Here is a 14,584-nt window from a genome sequence, read left to right on the forward strand (position 1 = left end):
GAAAAGCCTTGAGGCTGTAATTGCTGACAAAGGTCCATCAACAAAGTATTTAGAAAAGGCTATGAATACTTATTTATATGTGATTTTCTAGTTTTATTAGCGTATTTTCCGGAACATAGTGTCAGGCTTGGTAAAAAGGATAGGACTCAGATGCAGAGTAGGGAATACCTCGACAGGCTTTTATTTTGACAGCTTCCTTTCACCTCCAGAGTCAAGGTAATACAATATCTATATTAACAAAAAACTAGTCTGCGAAAAAAGGTTTAAAAAAAAATAGGAACAACCGAAAATCACTCCGAAAGGAGGAAAACACAAAAACAAAGACGAACTATATCGGCGCCGTATATGCTATACAATTTATTAACACAAAAACGCTCCAACAGGAGGAAGAAACAATGGCTTTGAAAAATTCTACACTTATCTAATCTAATAAAGTTTAACAAAAAATGTCACTCAAAAATTTGAGGAAAGAATGAAAGAAAAAACTGATAACTCACCACTTCGGCTGAATAAAATAAATAACAAAAAAAATCACTCTGCTGAGGAGGAAAAAAGGAAAACTCAAAATAGCAACGAAGGAATTCAGGATCAAGACGAGGCAAGGCAAGGCATGGACATGGAATCTAGAGAGGCACGAATACACGAGACAATCTGGCACAGAACAAGGGGAGGCGTGGGCTTATAAAACACATGAGGGTAATGGGGAACAGGTGGAAGCAATCAGGGGTCAGGGATGACGTCAGACTGATGACACAAAAGGAAGGGCAAGTGATCTGACACGAGAGGAGTTACTTTTCAAAATAAAACATGCAATTCACAAGACAGAAGAAACCAAGACAAGACATCCCTCACCGCAGTGTGACACATAGGGTGCACCGGATTATAAGGCGCACTGCCAATGAATGGTCTATTTTTGATCTTTTTTCATAAATAAGGTGCACCGGATTATAGGGTGCATGGATGGATTAAAGGAGTCATATTATTATTATTTTTTTCTAAATGGAAAACACTTCCTTGTGGTCTACATAACATGTAATGGTGGTTCTTTAGTCAAAATGTTGCATAGATGATGTTCAAGCCGCTTTCTGACAGTCGCTTCCGGATGCGCCGTTTTGTGGGCGGTCTTATTTACGTGGCTCACCTTCGGCAGCATCTTCTCCCCGTCATCTTTGTTGTAGCGGTGTAGCGTGCAAGGACGGGAGTGGAAGAAGTATCAAAAGATGGAGCTAACTGTTTTAATGACATTCAGACTTTACTTCAATCAATAGCGGAGCAGCATCTCCTCATCCGGAAACAACCACGCCGGAAATGTGTCCCGTGAAAAACCGTCTGACTGAAACTCTTTAATAACTAAAGTCCTTGGGTGAATAATATACACTCACTACACCGGTATGTTTTAGCGCTTTCATTGCGAGTTTACTGACAGATATAAGTAAGAACTTTACACTACTTTATATTAGAAATGGTAACAGCCGAGGATGAATGTCCCATAACAAGAAGATAGAGAAAAAGAAGAAGCTTTTCGACTACAAAGGCGGACGCGCGCAATTTTTCAGGATATATGCAGATCCCAAATACAGATCAGCAGGTACCAGAAGGTAAGAAAAGTTGCTTTTGCATAATATTGCGAAACAAAACGTTAGATAATATGTCTTACCTTATACACACACCATAATACTACTGGTATGTTTAATGCGCCGACAATCCTTCAAGCGGTGCGGCTTCATAGCTTACCAAAGTCGTACTAAAACATTTTGATACATTTTTGAGCGCTGTGTGTAATGTTCTATATTTTCAATGGAACATTTAAAATGTTGGTGTTGTTTGCTTCAGACCCATCATAGTGCAGCCTACACGTATCTCTTATGTTTGGCTGCCATCTACTGGCCACACTTATCATTACACCATGTACCAAATAAAACAGCTTCGAGATCGGTAAGCAAATCCAGAATTATTCCATACCGGTTATAAGGCGCACTATCGAGTTTTGAGAAAAAATAAACATTTTAAGTTTGCCTTATAGTCCGGAAAATACAGTACATTTGTAAAAAATACAAAATACTAAATTTGGTAACACTTTAGTATGGGGAACATATTCTAAGTAACAAAGACTTAATTTAGAGTTATTTGGACACGAGGGGAACTGTTGTAAGTAATTGCACTTGTAATTGTAGTTGTGTGCTTTGTTATGTAAGAACAGACTATATTCATTAAGTGGTATTAAAGGGAGAATTATATACAACAACATCCTTACTTAGTACTAATAAACAATAATTCTGAGGTTATTGAGGGAAGACTCTTAGTTAAGGGCTTACTGGTTGTATAAAAAGGCCATGCAGAATAAGGCATTAATAAGTACTTAATAATGACTAATTAAGAGCCAATATGTTACTAATTTGCTTGTTAATAAACAACTAATTAATGATGAATATTTTCCTCATACCAAATTGTTACCAAAAACTTTTCACAATGTCATTACCAAAATGAATTTATTCCATTTTGGAATAACAACATGTGGAACTGTCAAGACGGGGACTATGGTGTGTTTGTTTTCCCGAGATGCAAGTAAAGCTGGACTGGTCATGGCGTGAAGGTAAATACATATTTATTTATAACACTCAAAGGAACAAAAAGCGCGCTCAAGGCGGAAGTACAAACTTGACTAACGAAACAAAAAGAATTGCACGTGGGCAAAAAACTGTGAACAATTAAACAAAAACACTAACTGTGGCATTAATAGAAAAAACTTACTTGGACGTGGCCTGAAGTGGGCAGAGGTAGACAGAGTGTGACAGGGGTATGAATGCGGGATGTCACCAGACAGACAAACTGAAAACAATGAACTTAAATACTACAGACATGATTAACGAAAACAGGTGCGTGACTCAAAACGTGAAACAGGTGCGTGACGTGACAGGTGCAAACTAATGGGTTGCTATGGTGACAAACAAGAGTGCACAATGAGTCCAAACGTGGAACAAGTGAAACTAATGGGTAATCATGGAAACAAGACAAGGGAGTGAAAAGCCCAAAAACTAAAGAGTCCAATAACAAAACAAAACAAAACATGACTAAAACAAAACATGATTACACAGACATGACAGGAACAAGTGTGTATACTTTCCTATGCACTCAAAATGCTAAGTGTGCTAATTAATTGAATCTGCAGTTGTGCAAATAGAACAATATAAAAGACAATTAGCAAGGCCACGTCGATGAAGGAGTGGTTCTGCAGGCGATGGACACAGACCGTTTCCCTGACCTCATCTTCCCCGGCTGATTATTTGGTCCTGTTTGCATTTTGCAAGCGTCTACAGAAGTCAGCACATCAATGTGCGCTGTAGCAAGACGGTTTGCAAAGCGTCCAGAGCATGCACTGTAGGCGATACAAAGGAGACGGTTCCAGAAACACCAGAAGACATTGCATGGGGGAGGGGGGGGGGGCGCGTGTGAGGAGAACAAGCCAGCATTTTAAACGCTCATTAAGACACCAAATATGGCTCCAAGGTTATTTTAACTCTGAGAACACTATTTTACATTCTAATAGTGGATCTCCTGTCTCTGCTATTTTCTCAGACGTGTGACTACCACAAAACAAATGATGCTGAAAATGGGCATTAGTGGTTTGTTCGTCCATCTCCAGTCGCCAGGTGGAGTTGAAAAGCGGCCGGAAGCTTCCCGGGAGCGCTGCATTACTTTGAGGGGAGTTAAAGAGACGTGTCTTTGGGTAATTTGTTATCGTCCGGTGGTTGAAGTCAGGACACGCGCATGCATAAGACTAATGCGAGATGCACGTCAATTTATTGTGAGCGGAGGAAGTGTTGATCAAGGTGATACCGAAGCGAAAGATTTTAATTGGATAGACAGTTTGGAGGGCAAACCCGGGGTAATGATGTGGAAGAAAGATTAAATCCAACGAGGAGGTGCAGTGAGAACTGGATTTAATGACGCGCTTTTTATTAAATGTGTTCTCGCTTTTAAAAAAAAAAAACACATTTCGAAGAATATTTTGCAAAAAAAGGTTTTGAAAATATTATCAATTGGAGAATTTATTGACGTTTAAAGTTAAAGTACCACTTGGTGTGGTGAAATTACCCTCTGCATTTGACCCATCCCCTTGTTCCACCACCTGGGAGGGGAGGGGAGCAGTGAGCAGCAGCGGTGGCCGCGCTCGGGAATCATTTTGGTGATTTAACCCCCAATTCCAACCCTTGATGCTGAGTGCCAAGCAGGGAGGTAATGGATCCCATTTTTATAGTCTTTGGTATGACTCGGCCCGGGGTTTGAACTCACGACCTACCGATCTCAGGGCGGACACTCTAACCACAAGGCCACTGAACCTTGTTTTTTTGTAAAATTAATTATTTAACATCTACAAAACCCAAAATCGTAAATAAAAACAGAATACAATGATTTGCTAATCCTTTTCACCCTGTATTCAATGGAATAGGCTGCAAATAAACGCCCCTGCTTATTTCAGCAAGACAATGCCAAGCCACATGTTACAACAGCGTGGCTTCATAGTAAAAGGTTGCGAGTACTACACTGGCCTCCCTGTTGTCCAGACTTGTCTCCCATTGAAAATGTGTGGCGCAACATGAAGCCTAAAATACCACAACTGTCACGGCCCAGTGCACATTCATCTGTACGCACCTCCGGCGTGCGCCACTCCGGCTGCAGCAAGCAGCTGCATTCAATCATCAATCAACAATCAACACACCTGTCGCTGATGAGAGGATCTGTCTTCTTAAGTCAGTGCGAACCTGCATCCTGTGCCAGAACGTAGCTACCTGTCCTGTACAGTAAGCCAAACCTGTCAAGCTCTATGCATTCTTTCTCTCTCTGTGTTTTCTCCCTCGCCGTGTTCATTTTGTCTCGTGTCCTCCTTGTCGCCTCCCAGCAGCAGACCTCCGTTCCCGCGTCACGAGCTGTGTGTCTCGTCTCCCCATATTCCCTCTGCTTCCCTGGCTGCCTCTTGGATCTCGACGTCCCGCCTGGACGCGGACTTTGACGCCTCGCTATTGCCCCCAACTTCCTGCCTGTCTCACAGACCTCCGAGCTTGTCTTGCCCCCCCCTCCCCCCCTTGGACTTCCGCACCTCTCGCTCAACACTTCCGGGTAACACTCTTCAGTTAATCCCCACACATAGTCACACACATACACACCCTTTTTGGATTAAATGTGCAAAAAAAATTACAATGTGCAAGACTACCAACTACCAGAAAATGACTTTTAAGAATACAAATTGAAACTGTGAGGATGTGTGAATTTTTATCTTATATGTACTGTATTGGGGGTCCCTGCTTATAAGCTATCAAAGCTTCCTGGGAGTTTCCCTTTTACAAAGCACTTACTGTCATGTCTGTGATCATGTTTTGTTTAAGTTATGTCCTGTTTGTTTTTTGGACTCTTTTTGGTTCCTGTTTTCATTCCATTGTTTTTGTCACCATAGCAACTTATTAGTTCCACCTGTTTCACGTCTTGGACTCGCACACCTGTGTTAATCATGTCAATACTATTTAAGCCTGTCATTTTCAGTTGGTCGTCCTGGCGACATTGACATTATTCATGCTCTGCTTTAACATTACTTCTGCACACTTCATGCCATTATTTACCTCTGCTCTCTTCATGCCATGTCACAGTAAGTGTTTTGTTTCATGTCCATAGTTTTTGCCCGAGTGCGAGTTTTTTTATTTTCATTAGTTAAGTTGTATCTCCGCCTTGTGCCCGCTTTTTGTTTATTCCTTTTTGAGTAATATAATAAATCATGTCCTTACCCTCACGCCATGTCCACTCCAATTTCTCTTGCATCTCGGGAAAACAAACCCCCCACAGTCCACGTCGTGACACTTACAAATCATATACAATTGTTAAGTGTATGGACTTTTAAAATGTTTTGTAAATGAAGAGACATGATGATGACACATGGATTACTTAAAATGTGATACTATCAATTATACTACCTGTAAAATCAATGTTTGATTTTACTATTTTAAGTATTTGTATAATTTACAATGTATTTGTTTCTTCATGGAGGTTTTTTGTTGTTGTAATTTTAAAAATTGGTTTATTTATATATTACCTTTATTTCACAGGTGTCAAACTCAAAGCCTGCAAAAGCCCGAAAATAAATGTATCCATTCTTTCCATTTTGACTGAAAAAAAAAATACATCTACTGCATGCGATTATTTAACTTTCTTATCTAATAATGCAACTTATATTATATTATCATACATTCCAAACATATTTAAAAAAATCCTACAAAAACTAAAAAAAAAGTAATTCATCAAATTGTGCACTGTAAAAATGACAACAAATTTATACGGTAAAAAAAAAAAAAAAGGCAACTCAAATGCCAGAATTTAATCGTAATTTGTTTCCCCATTTACACTAATATGCTGTAAAAAAAAACAACCAAAAAAACTTAATATCACGGTCAAATTCTAGTGACAGAGCTGCCATTTTTTTTACTGCAAAATCAAAAAAATTGTTTTACAGTGTATGTAAAAAAATATGATAATCAAATACATAGGCCAGTGTTTCTTCTTTCTTAGTTGTAGTACAATTGTCCACCACTTTTGGCAGTTATGACAATATCAAACAGAAAAAGTACGACTAAAAACTTTATTTTGTTGACATTTTTTTTTATTTTTTTGAAAGTTAAAAAATGTATTCATTGTTAATTTTAGCACTACATAATCGTTTGTAAATGTTATTTTTCATCAATTATTTATGAGTCCCTTCTTATACTGTAGGTTCGCACTTATTTTTCTAGTAAGCCTAAACCTAAGGTTTATGTGTAAAATAAATAATAATCTTTGTTATTAACACATGGTTTCATATCATTTAACAAGGTTATAAACTGTAGCTATGTTAGATATAATATTACGATTAAGATCAAGAGTAAGATAACTAATTCAGTTTTGGTATTTGAGTGGGCCCCTCCGTAGTGCAAGAGTTGGGCCCCGAGGTCAAAAGTTTAAGAACCATTGTGTAACAATATCATGAGGTAAATCCTCATTCATATTTTATTCACTGTCAAAAGTGGCCCTCAATTAAAACACGTTTGGCACCTCTGTCTTATTTATAAATGTATTTTATAAAAAATAATATATTATTTTTCAGTATCATACGCTGTAAAGTAATATTTTTTAATTATTATAAACATTATATAAAAAAATTATATTATAAATATACTATTTTTCAGTATTATACGCTGTACAGTAATATTATTTTATTATTATAAACATTACATAAAAAAATACATCATTAAAAAAATTATATTTTACAGTGTCATACACTGTAAAAAAAAATATTATTATAACAATAATACATTATTTTCATACACAGTAAATTATAAAAAAAAAAAATTATATTATTATAAGGATATTATACAATTTTTCAGTATCATACGCTGTAAACAAACTAATTTGGGTAACTCTTTTTTTGTTTTACTTCTTACCCAGTAACTTTTCTCACACTTTAGGCCCACATTTAAAACGTGCTAAATATAGATGCAAAATAGCGGCCGCAGAACAGTTCTAGTCTTGATAAATCACACTGCGAGTGCTAAATGATTATTTTCGCATCGCCTCCTTGCGGTATTGTGGGTGTTCTGATAATCGGCATATATTCTGCATATGCATAAAGACAAACACGCTAAATGGATTGCCCTCACTTTCTTTTGCTCATTTAAGAAACACAATTCTCAATGCATGAGCTTAGTAGATCAGTTTTCACGTTTGCAGGTGCCCCTTGTCTTTGAATCATATCTTTTGCAGAAAAATATTGAAAATTATGTAAGCATTCACGCTAACGATGCTTAAAATGATTGGATGTATGGTCTAAATTTGTATGTTTTTTTTGTGGGGGGGAGAAAAAGTGCCATTGTTGCAAAAATGAAGAATCTATAAAATTCCATCAATAGCAAAGTGAAACATCATCACGTGCACATACAGCTGCATGCCAGCTAAACATAGACATCGACAGTTGGGTCTCACCGTGGGCGTCACGGTAGTAAGCGTGGGTGACACTGCGGAACCTCTCCTGCCCTGCTGTGTCCCAGATCTGCAGAGAGGCGAGCGGATCAGAAAATGAAAGAAAATGAAAAATTCTCGTCTTTCGTTTTGAATTGAGTTTTCCCCTGGTGAGGTCTCCGGTGCATCAAGATGCAATCAAAAGCCAAATTCAATTTACCGCAACCATTCAGGACACATGTGAGGTCATATGAACTCTAGATGCTCTCCATCATCCAAAGAGGACAATAAACTGTACAAGTTTCCTTCTCATGTGTTCAAGTAAAAGAGCTGTATCAAAAATGATGCAATTGCAACACATATATCCCACTTTTTGAAAATATAATACTCCATTTTGTATTTACTAGTTTACTTAAAATATCATCAATCGGCCAAAAGAGGTATTGATGTCTTAATTTCTTTAAAATAAAATACCATATTTTCCAGACCATATTCAGGTCTATTTTCATACAAAAGGCGCATTAAAGGGTTAATATTATTTTATTTTTTTTCTAAACTGAAAACACTTCCTTGTGGTCTACATAACATGTAATGGTGGTTCTTTGGTGGAAATGTTGCATTGATTATTTTTTACAGTCTGACAGTCGCTTCCGGATGCGCCGTTTTGTGGGCGGTCTTATTTACGGGGCTCACCTTCGAAAGTGTTCTTCTCCCCGTCATCTTTGTTGAAGTGGTGTAGCGTGCAAGGACGGGAGTGAAAGAAGTGTCAAAAGATGGAGCTAACAGTTTTAATGACATTCAGACTTTACTTGACTGACTTGTCTTTAAATGTGTCCCGTGAAAAAACGTTCGACCGGAACTCTCTAATAACTACAGTTCCTTGGGTGGATAATGTATACTCACTACACCGGTATGTTTTAGCGCTTTCATGGCGAGTTTACTGACAGATATAAGTAAGAACTTTACACTACTTTATATTAGAAATGGCAACAGTGGAGGATGAAAGTCCCATAACAAGAAGATAGAGACAAAGAAAAAGTTTATTGACTACGGTGTATGCACGGACTACAATGGCAGATTCGCACAAATTTTCATGACTTATGCAGATCCCAAATATAGATCAGCAGGTACCAGAAGGTAAGAAACATCTATTTTGCATAATATTGCGAAACAAAACGCCAGATAATATCCAACCATCCATTTTCTACCGTTTGTCCCTTTTAGGGTTGTGGGGGGTGCTGGAGCCTATCTCAGCTGCATTCGGGCGGAAGGCGGGGTACACCCTGGACAAGTCGCCACCTCATCGCAGGGCCAACACAGATAGACAGACAACACTCACACTCACATTCACAAACTAGGTCCAATTTAATGTCGCCAGATAATGTCTTACCTTATACACACCATAATAATACTCTTATGTTGAAGCATAGTGCAATCCATCAAGCGGTGCGGCTTCATAGCTTACCAAAGTCGTACTAAAAACATTTTGATAGATTTTTGCGTGCCGTGTGTAATGTTCTATATTTTCAATGGAACATATAAAATGTTGGTGTTGTTTACTTGAGTCACATTGCAGTCTACACGTATTCTCATTGTTGCTTTTTATTCTTATTATAATGTTTTTCTATTTTGTTTCCATTTATACCCCCATTATTTACTTTTTACTTTTGAAATTCGATCTCAATTCTGTACACTGCAGCTGGAATTTTAATTTTCCTGAGGGAACTCTCCTGAAGGAATCAATTAAGTACTATCTATCTATCTATCTATCTATCTATCTATCTATCTATCTATCTATCTATCTATCTATCTATCTATCTATCTATCTATCTATCTATCTATCTATCTATCTATCTATCTCTTTTGTGTGACTGCCATCTACTGGTCACACTTATCATTTCACCATGTTCCAAATAAAATAGCTTCGAGTTCGGTAAGCACAACCAAAATGATTTCGTATATTAGGCGCTCCGGGTTGCTATCGAGTTTTAAGAAAATTAAAGGCTTTTAAGTGCACCTTTAAGTCCGAAAATTACGGTACTGTTTCACTTCACTCCATTTGTTAGAATGCTTAACAAAAAGGTGTCTGGTGGTATACCTTGTGGAAGTCCACAATCCTAGATTGAGTGAATTCTGACAAGCAATTCAAAATAACTCCCACTTATCTCCTATCAAAGTGACAAATTATGTTTATGCCTGGGTGATTGGTTCTATTGACATCCTTTAATAAAAACAAATATGATATTCAATGAGTTGAAGACTGTTTTTAAATGAAGCACCGTAGTAGACAGCTATTGGGATCTTCAGTGTCTATTCATATTCATATTATGTTTTGCATATGGTGAATGTTTACATGCATCTTGGAGAAGGTGGACCACCAGGTTTAAGTAAATAGGGAGTATTTCATGCTGAGCACATAATAATACAGGACCCTTAACTTTGACATCACATGTTGACTACATTAGTTCTCGCAAGATAACAGGTAGTAAATTTGACCTTGGTATGCAAAGTGACAGCCCTATCCGTGAGAAGAGATCACAAGTACAACTTAATGCCGATATTTGAAGTTATGACCTAAATCTGTGGTGTTTGGACACTTAGACACACGAACATCACCTTACACGGTCAAAAAGGCGGCAGCCGTGAACGACGGGGGAGAGAGAGTTGGAGAGTCCGAAGCAGTCGCAGCGCGCAAGAGACCGAGAGCCAGACGGAGACAACGACGTGGTGCTGAAAAGCAGACGGCGAAGCGAGCAGAGCGAGGTGGAGCTGAAAAGCGACCCGAAGCAAGAAGACGCAGCTTTATTGAAAGAATAAAGAAAAGTCAAAACCTGCTCGCAGTAATGTCCCTATTTGGTGGTCCACGGAACCCGCACGACACGAGTCTGTCACAAGTACATTGTTTGATTTCTTGGCTTAATCCATTCCATAATTTAGCCGTTAGCGAAGAAAAATCCATAGATTAGCCGCACCTTTGTATAGTCCGGAACCCTGATATTGAAAAAGCTGAAAGTGAAAAAAATACCTCTTTGATGGTGTTGCTTAAAAATAAGTCATAAGCTCTCAGGCCAACACGAAGGTGCTAATGCATGCTTTTATTTCCGGTCGTTTAGACTATTGTAACGTCCTGCTTTTAGGCCTTCCCAAAAAGCATATCAGAAATCTACAATTATTACAAAACTCAGTTGACGAGGACCAGATTGCGGGAGCATATTACACCAGTTTTAAAGTTGTTGCATTGGCTACCTGTCCGCTTCGGGGTCAATTTTAAAGTTCTATTATTCGTTTTTAAATGTCTTAATGGCCTTGCTGTCAGGCTTGCCCCTGACAGTTTGGTTGTGTTTTAGTTTTTCCTCTGTGTATAGTATTTCCTGTCAGCGCTCTTGTTTTGCTTCTGTTTCCTGTTTGTCTCCCTGAGTGCTCTGTCCCCTCAGCTGTGGCTGATTGGCACCTGGCCACACCTGGTGTCAATCAGCCAGCTGCTATTTATACCTGCCCTATCCTCCAGTCACTGCTGGATTATTGTCATTGTCGATGTCACTACTACCTGTCATAATACTTGTCGTTGTAGCTCTGTCTACTTTTGTTCACTCTGCTCATGTCATAGTTCCTTCGTGTCACAGTAAGTGTTTTTGTTTCTTGTCGACAGTTAGCCTTTGTGCTATTTTAGTTCATAGCCAAGTTTGTTATCCGCCTTGTGCGCCCCTTTTGTTTGTACCCTTTTGTTTGTTTTTTTGCTATAATATTAAATCATGTTTTCTCGCTCAATGCCTGCCGTCATCTCTGCATCTTGGGGTTCGTCACCAATATACCCCGACACTTGCGTCTTCTTAACTATCTGACCTGCTTTTACCGTGTCAACCCTCGCGGACCCTGAGGTTCTTTTGGCACTGCAAAGACCGTTGAAATAAAAAACAAAAAAGGGCTAAAAACACACCCTTTTAATCAGGCTTTGTATTGATCATCTTAAACTCTTATGTTTTTTAATTATTTTATTGTGTTGTTTTCTATCCTAATTATTAATATCACTACTATTATTTTCTGAATGTTATGTTTTTATTACCTTATTAATTTAAAAAATAATTTTATTTGTACATATATTTTATCATATATTTTATACTTTTTTTTTTAGATGGCGTTAATTTTAGTTATTCTCCAGTGTAGATGCCAAATCCTGAGTACCATGCCATGTTTTGTTTTATTTTTGCTTTGCTATTGTTACGCGGGATTGTGTAGTTATGCGCTGGTCGTTTCTCCAAGATGCAGATGGACGTCCGGAAGCAGCGTGCAGGTGAGAAAGAAGGTTTATTACCATAACAAGGCAAGAATACAAAAATCGGAATGTGCCGATGGCCCAGGACCTACAAGCTAGGATTGCCAATGTAACTTGTGTGTAGCAAACAAAACAGCCAGACAGAGTGTGGCGAGAGGCAGGAATAAATAGCTCTCTGATTAGTGACCGGGAGCAGGTGAGCGTACCGACCATTAATCAGAAGCAGGTGAAAATAATCAGCACCCATGGCAACCCAGAAACACAAATCCGGGTGCTGAAAACAGAACTAAATCAACAACTAAGGAAATACTAAAGTTAAACAAAACAAATGTGTGTGTGTGTGTTCTTGTATTGCTACCCTTCTTGAGACATCAACAAGGAAAAGTACCTTCCATATGAGGACCGGTGAAAAAGTTAGGACCGAAATCATGGTCCCAATACGGAAAAACCATGGCATCTAATAGAGAATGTCTCACTGGCACCCCTGGTGGTGAAATCTATCAAAATTAGGGTGGTTCCAAAAAGGAGGGATTTTTCTAATTGACTGTGTTTTGCTTTCAAAAGTGCTCCCCTTCTGGCCAACATATGAAATAACAAGTGTGTGTAAAAATTTGAAGTGTCCCCCTCTGGCCAACATATGTAAAAACAAGTGTGTGGAAGAAATTGAAATGTGCCCCCTTTGGCCATAATTTATAATAATCCAAAAAGATAATGCATATAGAGACATACTGTAATAACTTGAAGTAAATAATGAAGATTAAAAACCAATTACAAACAAAACATTCGAAAAAAATAAAATAAAAAATACTAAAAGCGTACATTTTTTAGATTTGCATAGTTTGTATATATTAATAATGTTGTAGATACACATCTTTATATATCTAGAAAGGGTGGTCCTAAAGAGGTAGGCATTTTTCAGAGGTCTCAAGAAGGTAATAAATACAAGAATGTGTGTGTGTGTGTGAGTGTGTGTGTATGTTTTCTTCTCTATTTTTTTTTGGACAGCACTTTGTGTTTGCCACTTTCCTGTATATGAAAAGTGCTCCATAAATAAAGTTTGATTTGATAAACATAATTGCTATCTTTGCACCTGCAGACTTTTTGATACAGCTCTTGCATTTTATGTAACCTAACTACTGTACTACTAACTAGAGAAATAAAATCATTTTTCACTTTCCCTCTTCCAACTTTGCTTTTACATTAAAATCTTCATCTTTGAAGCCAACTTTGAGTCCTCTTCCCGTTTGTTTGTTGTCACACCCACCTGATTTACTGTGGGATGAAGAATTAAAATGGGAGGGACGACAACAACTCTCCTCAAAGTGACGGAGAGCCAATTACAGCAAACAAATACATAACAGGGCGCTCGCCCACACACACACACACACACACACACACACACACACACACACACACACACACACACACACACAGATACATGCACACGCACACTAAAAGTCCTCTTTCAGCTGCCAAATAATACAATACACTTAATTAGTGGCTGCAGATTGATGAATATATTTGAACGCACAACAATTCTGTTTCTTACTGTGCAGTAATTGAAAATGTTTTATGGATAAAACATGACCATTTATCATTTAGGGACTAATTGGACCATCATGTGCATGCTTTCGGCTCTTGGTTGCTTTGTTGGGTCTGCTCCTGTCTCTGGCCATCCTTCCCCCCCACTCCAGCAGACGATGGTGTGCAACACCACCACAGTGTGTGTGGGTGTTGAAATGATGTCTTTGTTTGGTTGCTTGTCTACGCATGGTGCAATTGTGTGTGCGCATTGTATATTATTGGTTGATTATTTTTAGTTTTTGTTGTTGTTTTACTTTTGTGGCTGTGTGTAGAAGTGGCACTGCTGGAGTGGCAGCATGTTGTATCAGCACTGCTCTTTTAATGTATTTAATGTCCTTAGTGTTCTTTGACGTTTCCCTCTTACACACATGTTTATGTGTGCTATGGCTATGAGGTTTTTTCCCTTGGCCTCAGTCTGGACCCCCTCTCCAGGGGCCCAGGCTTAGGTCCCGTTTACACTAAGCTGGATAAGGTTATCCAGCGTAAATCCCACCTAACCTTATCCTTGTCCACACACAACAACGCCACCGTTTAAGACCCCCTCCGTCCCGCGTCCGCCGGCGCAACGCGACCTAATATGTATGCCCGGAAAATGCGCACGTCATAGTCACCTTTAGTGTTGCTTTGTGTGCAAGTTCTTGAATTGAACTTATCTGAACAATATCCAGTGTTGTGGTATTTCAATTAACTGGAATCTGTCATGATCTGTGGTCACGTTTTGTTCAGTTATGTCCTGTTGGTTTTTGGTCT

General features: G+C 38.5%; 1 protein-coding gene across 1 annotated transcript in view; it reads right to left on the reverse strand.

The window, feature by feature from the left end:
* The window catches only part of LOC133615521 (ras-related protein Rab-26-like), a 153,618-nt gene that overhangs the window by 56,790 nt on the left and 82,244 nt on the right, over window positions 1–14,584 (reverse strand). The window contains exon 4 of the mRNA XM_061974162.2: window positions 8,002–8,068. Within this exon, the coding sequence (XP_061830146.1) occupies window positions 8,002–8,068 (67 nt within the window). The remainder of the gene's footprint in view (window positions 1–8,001; window positions 8,069–14,584) is intronic.

The sequence above is a fragment of the Nerophis lumbriciformis genome, linkage group LG22 (assembly GCF_033978685.3).
Source record: "Nerophis lumbriciformis linkage group LG22, RoL_Nlum_v2.1, whole genome shotgun sequence".
In the NCBI taxonomy this organism is placed as follows: Eukaryota; Metazoa; Chordata; class Actinopteri; order Syngnathiformes; family Syngnathidae; genus Nerophis; species Nerophis lumbriciformis.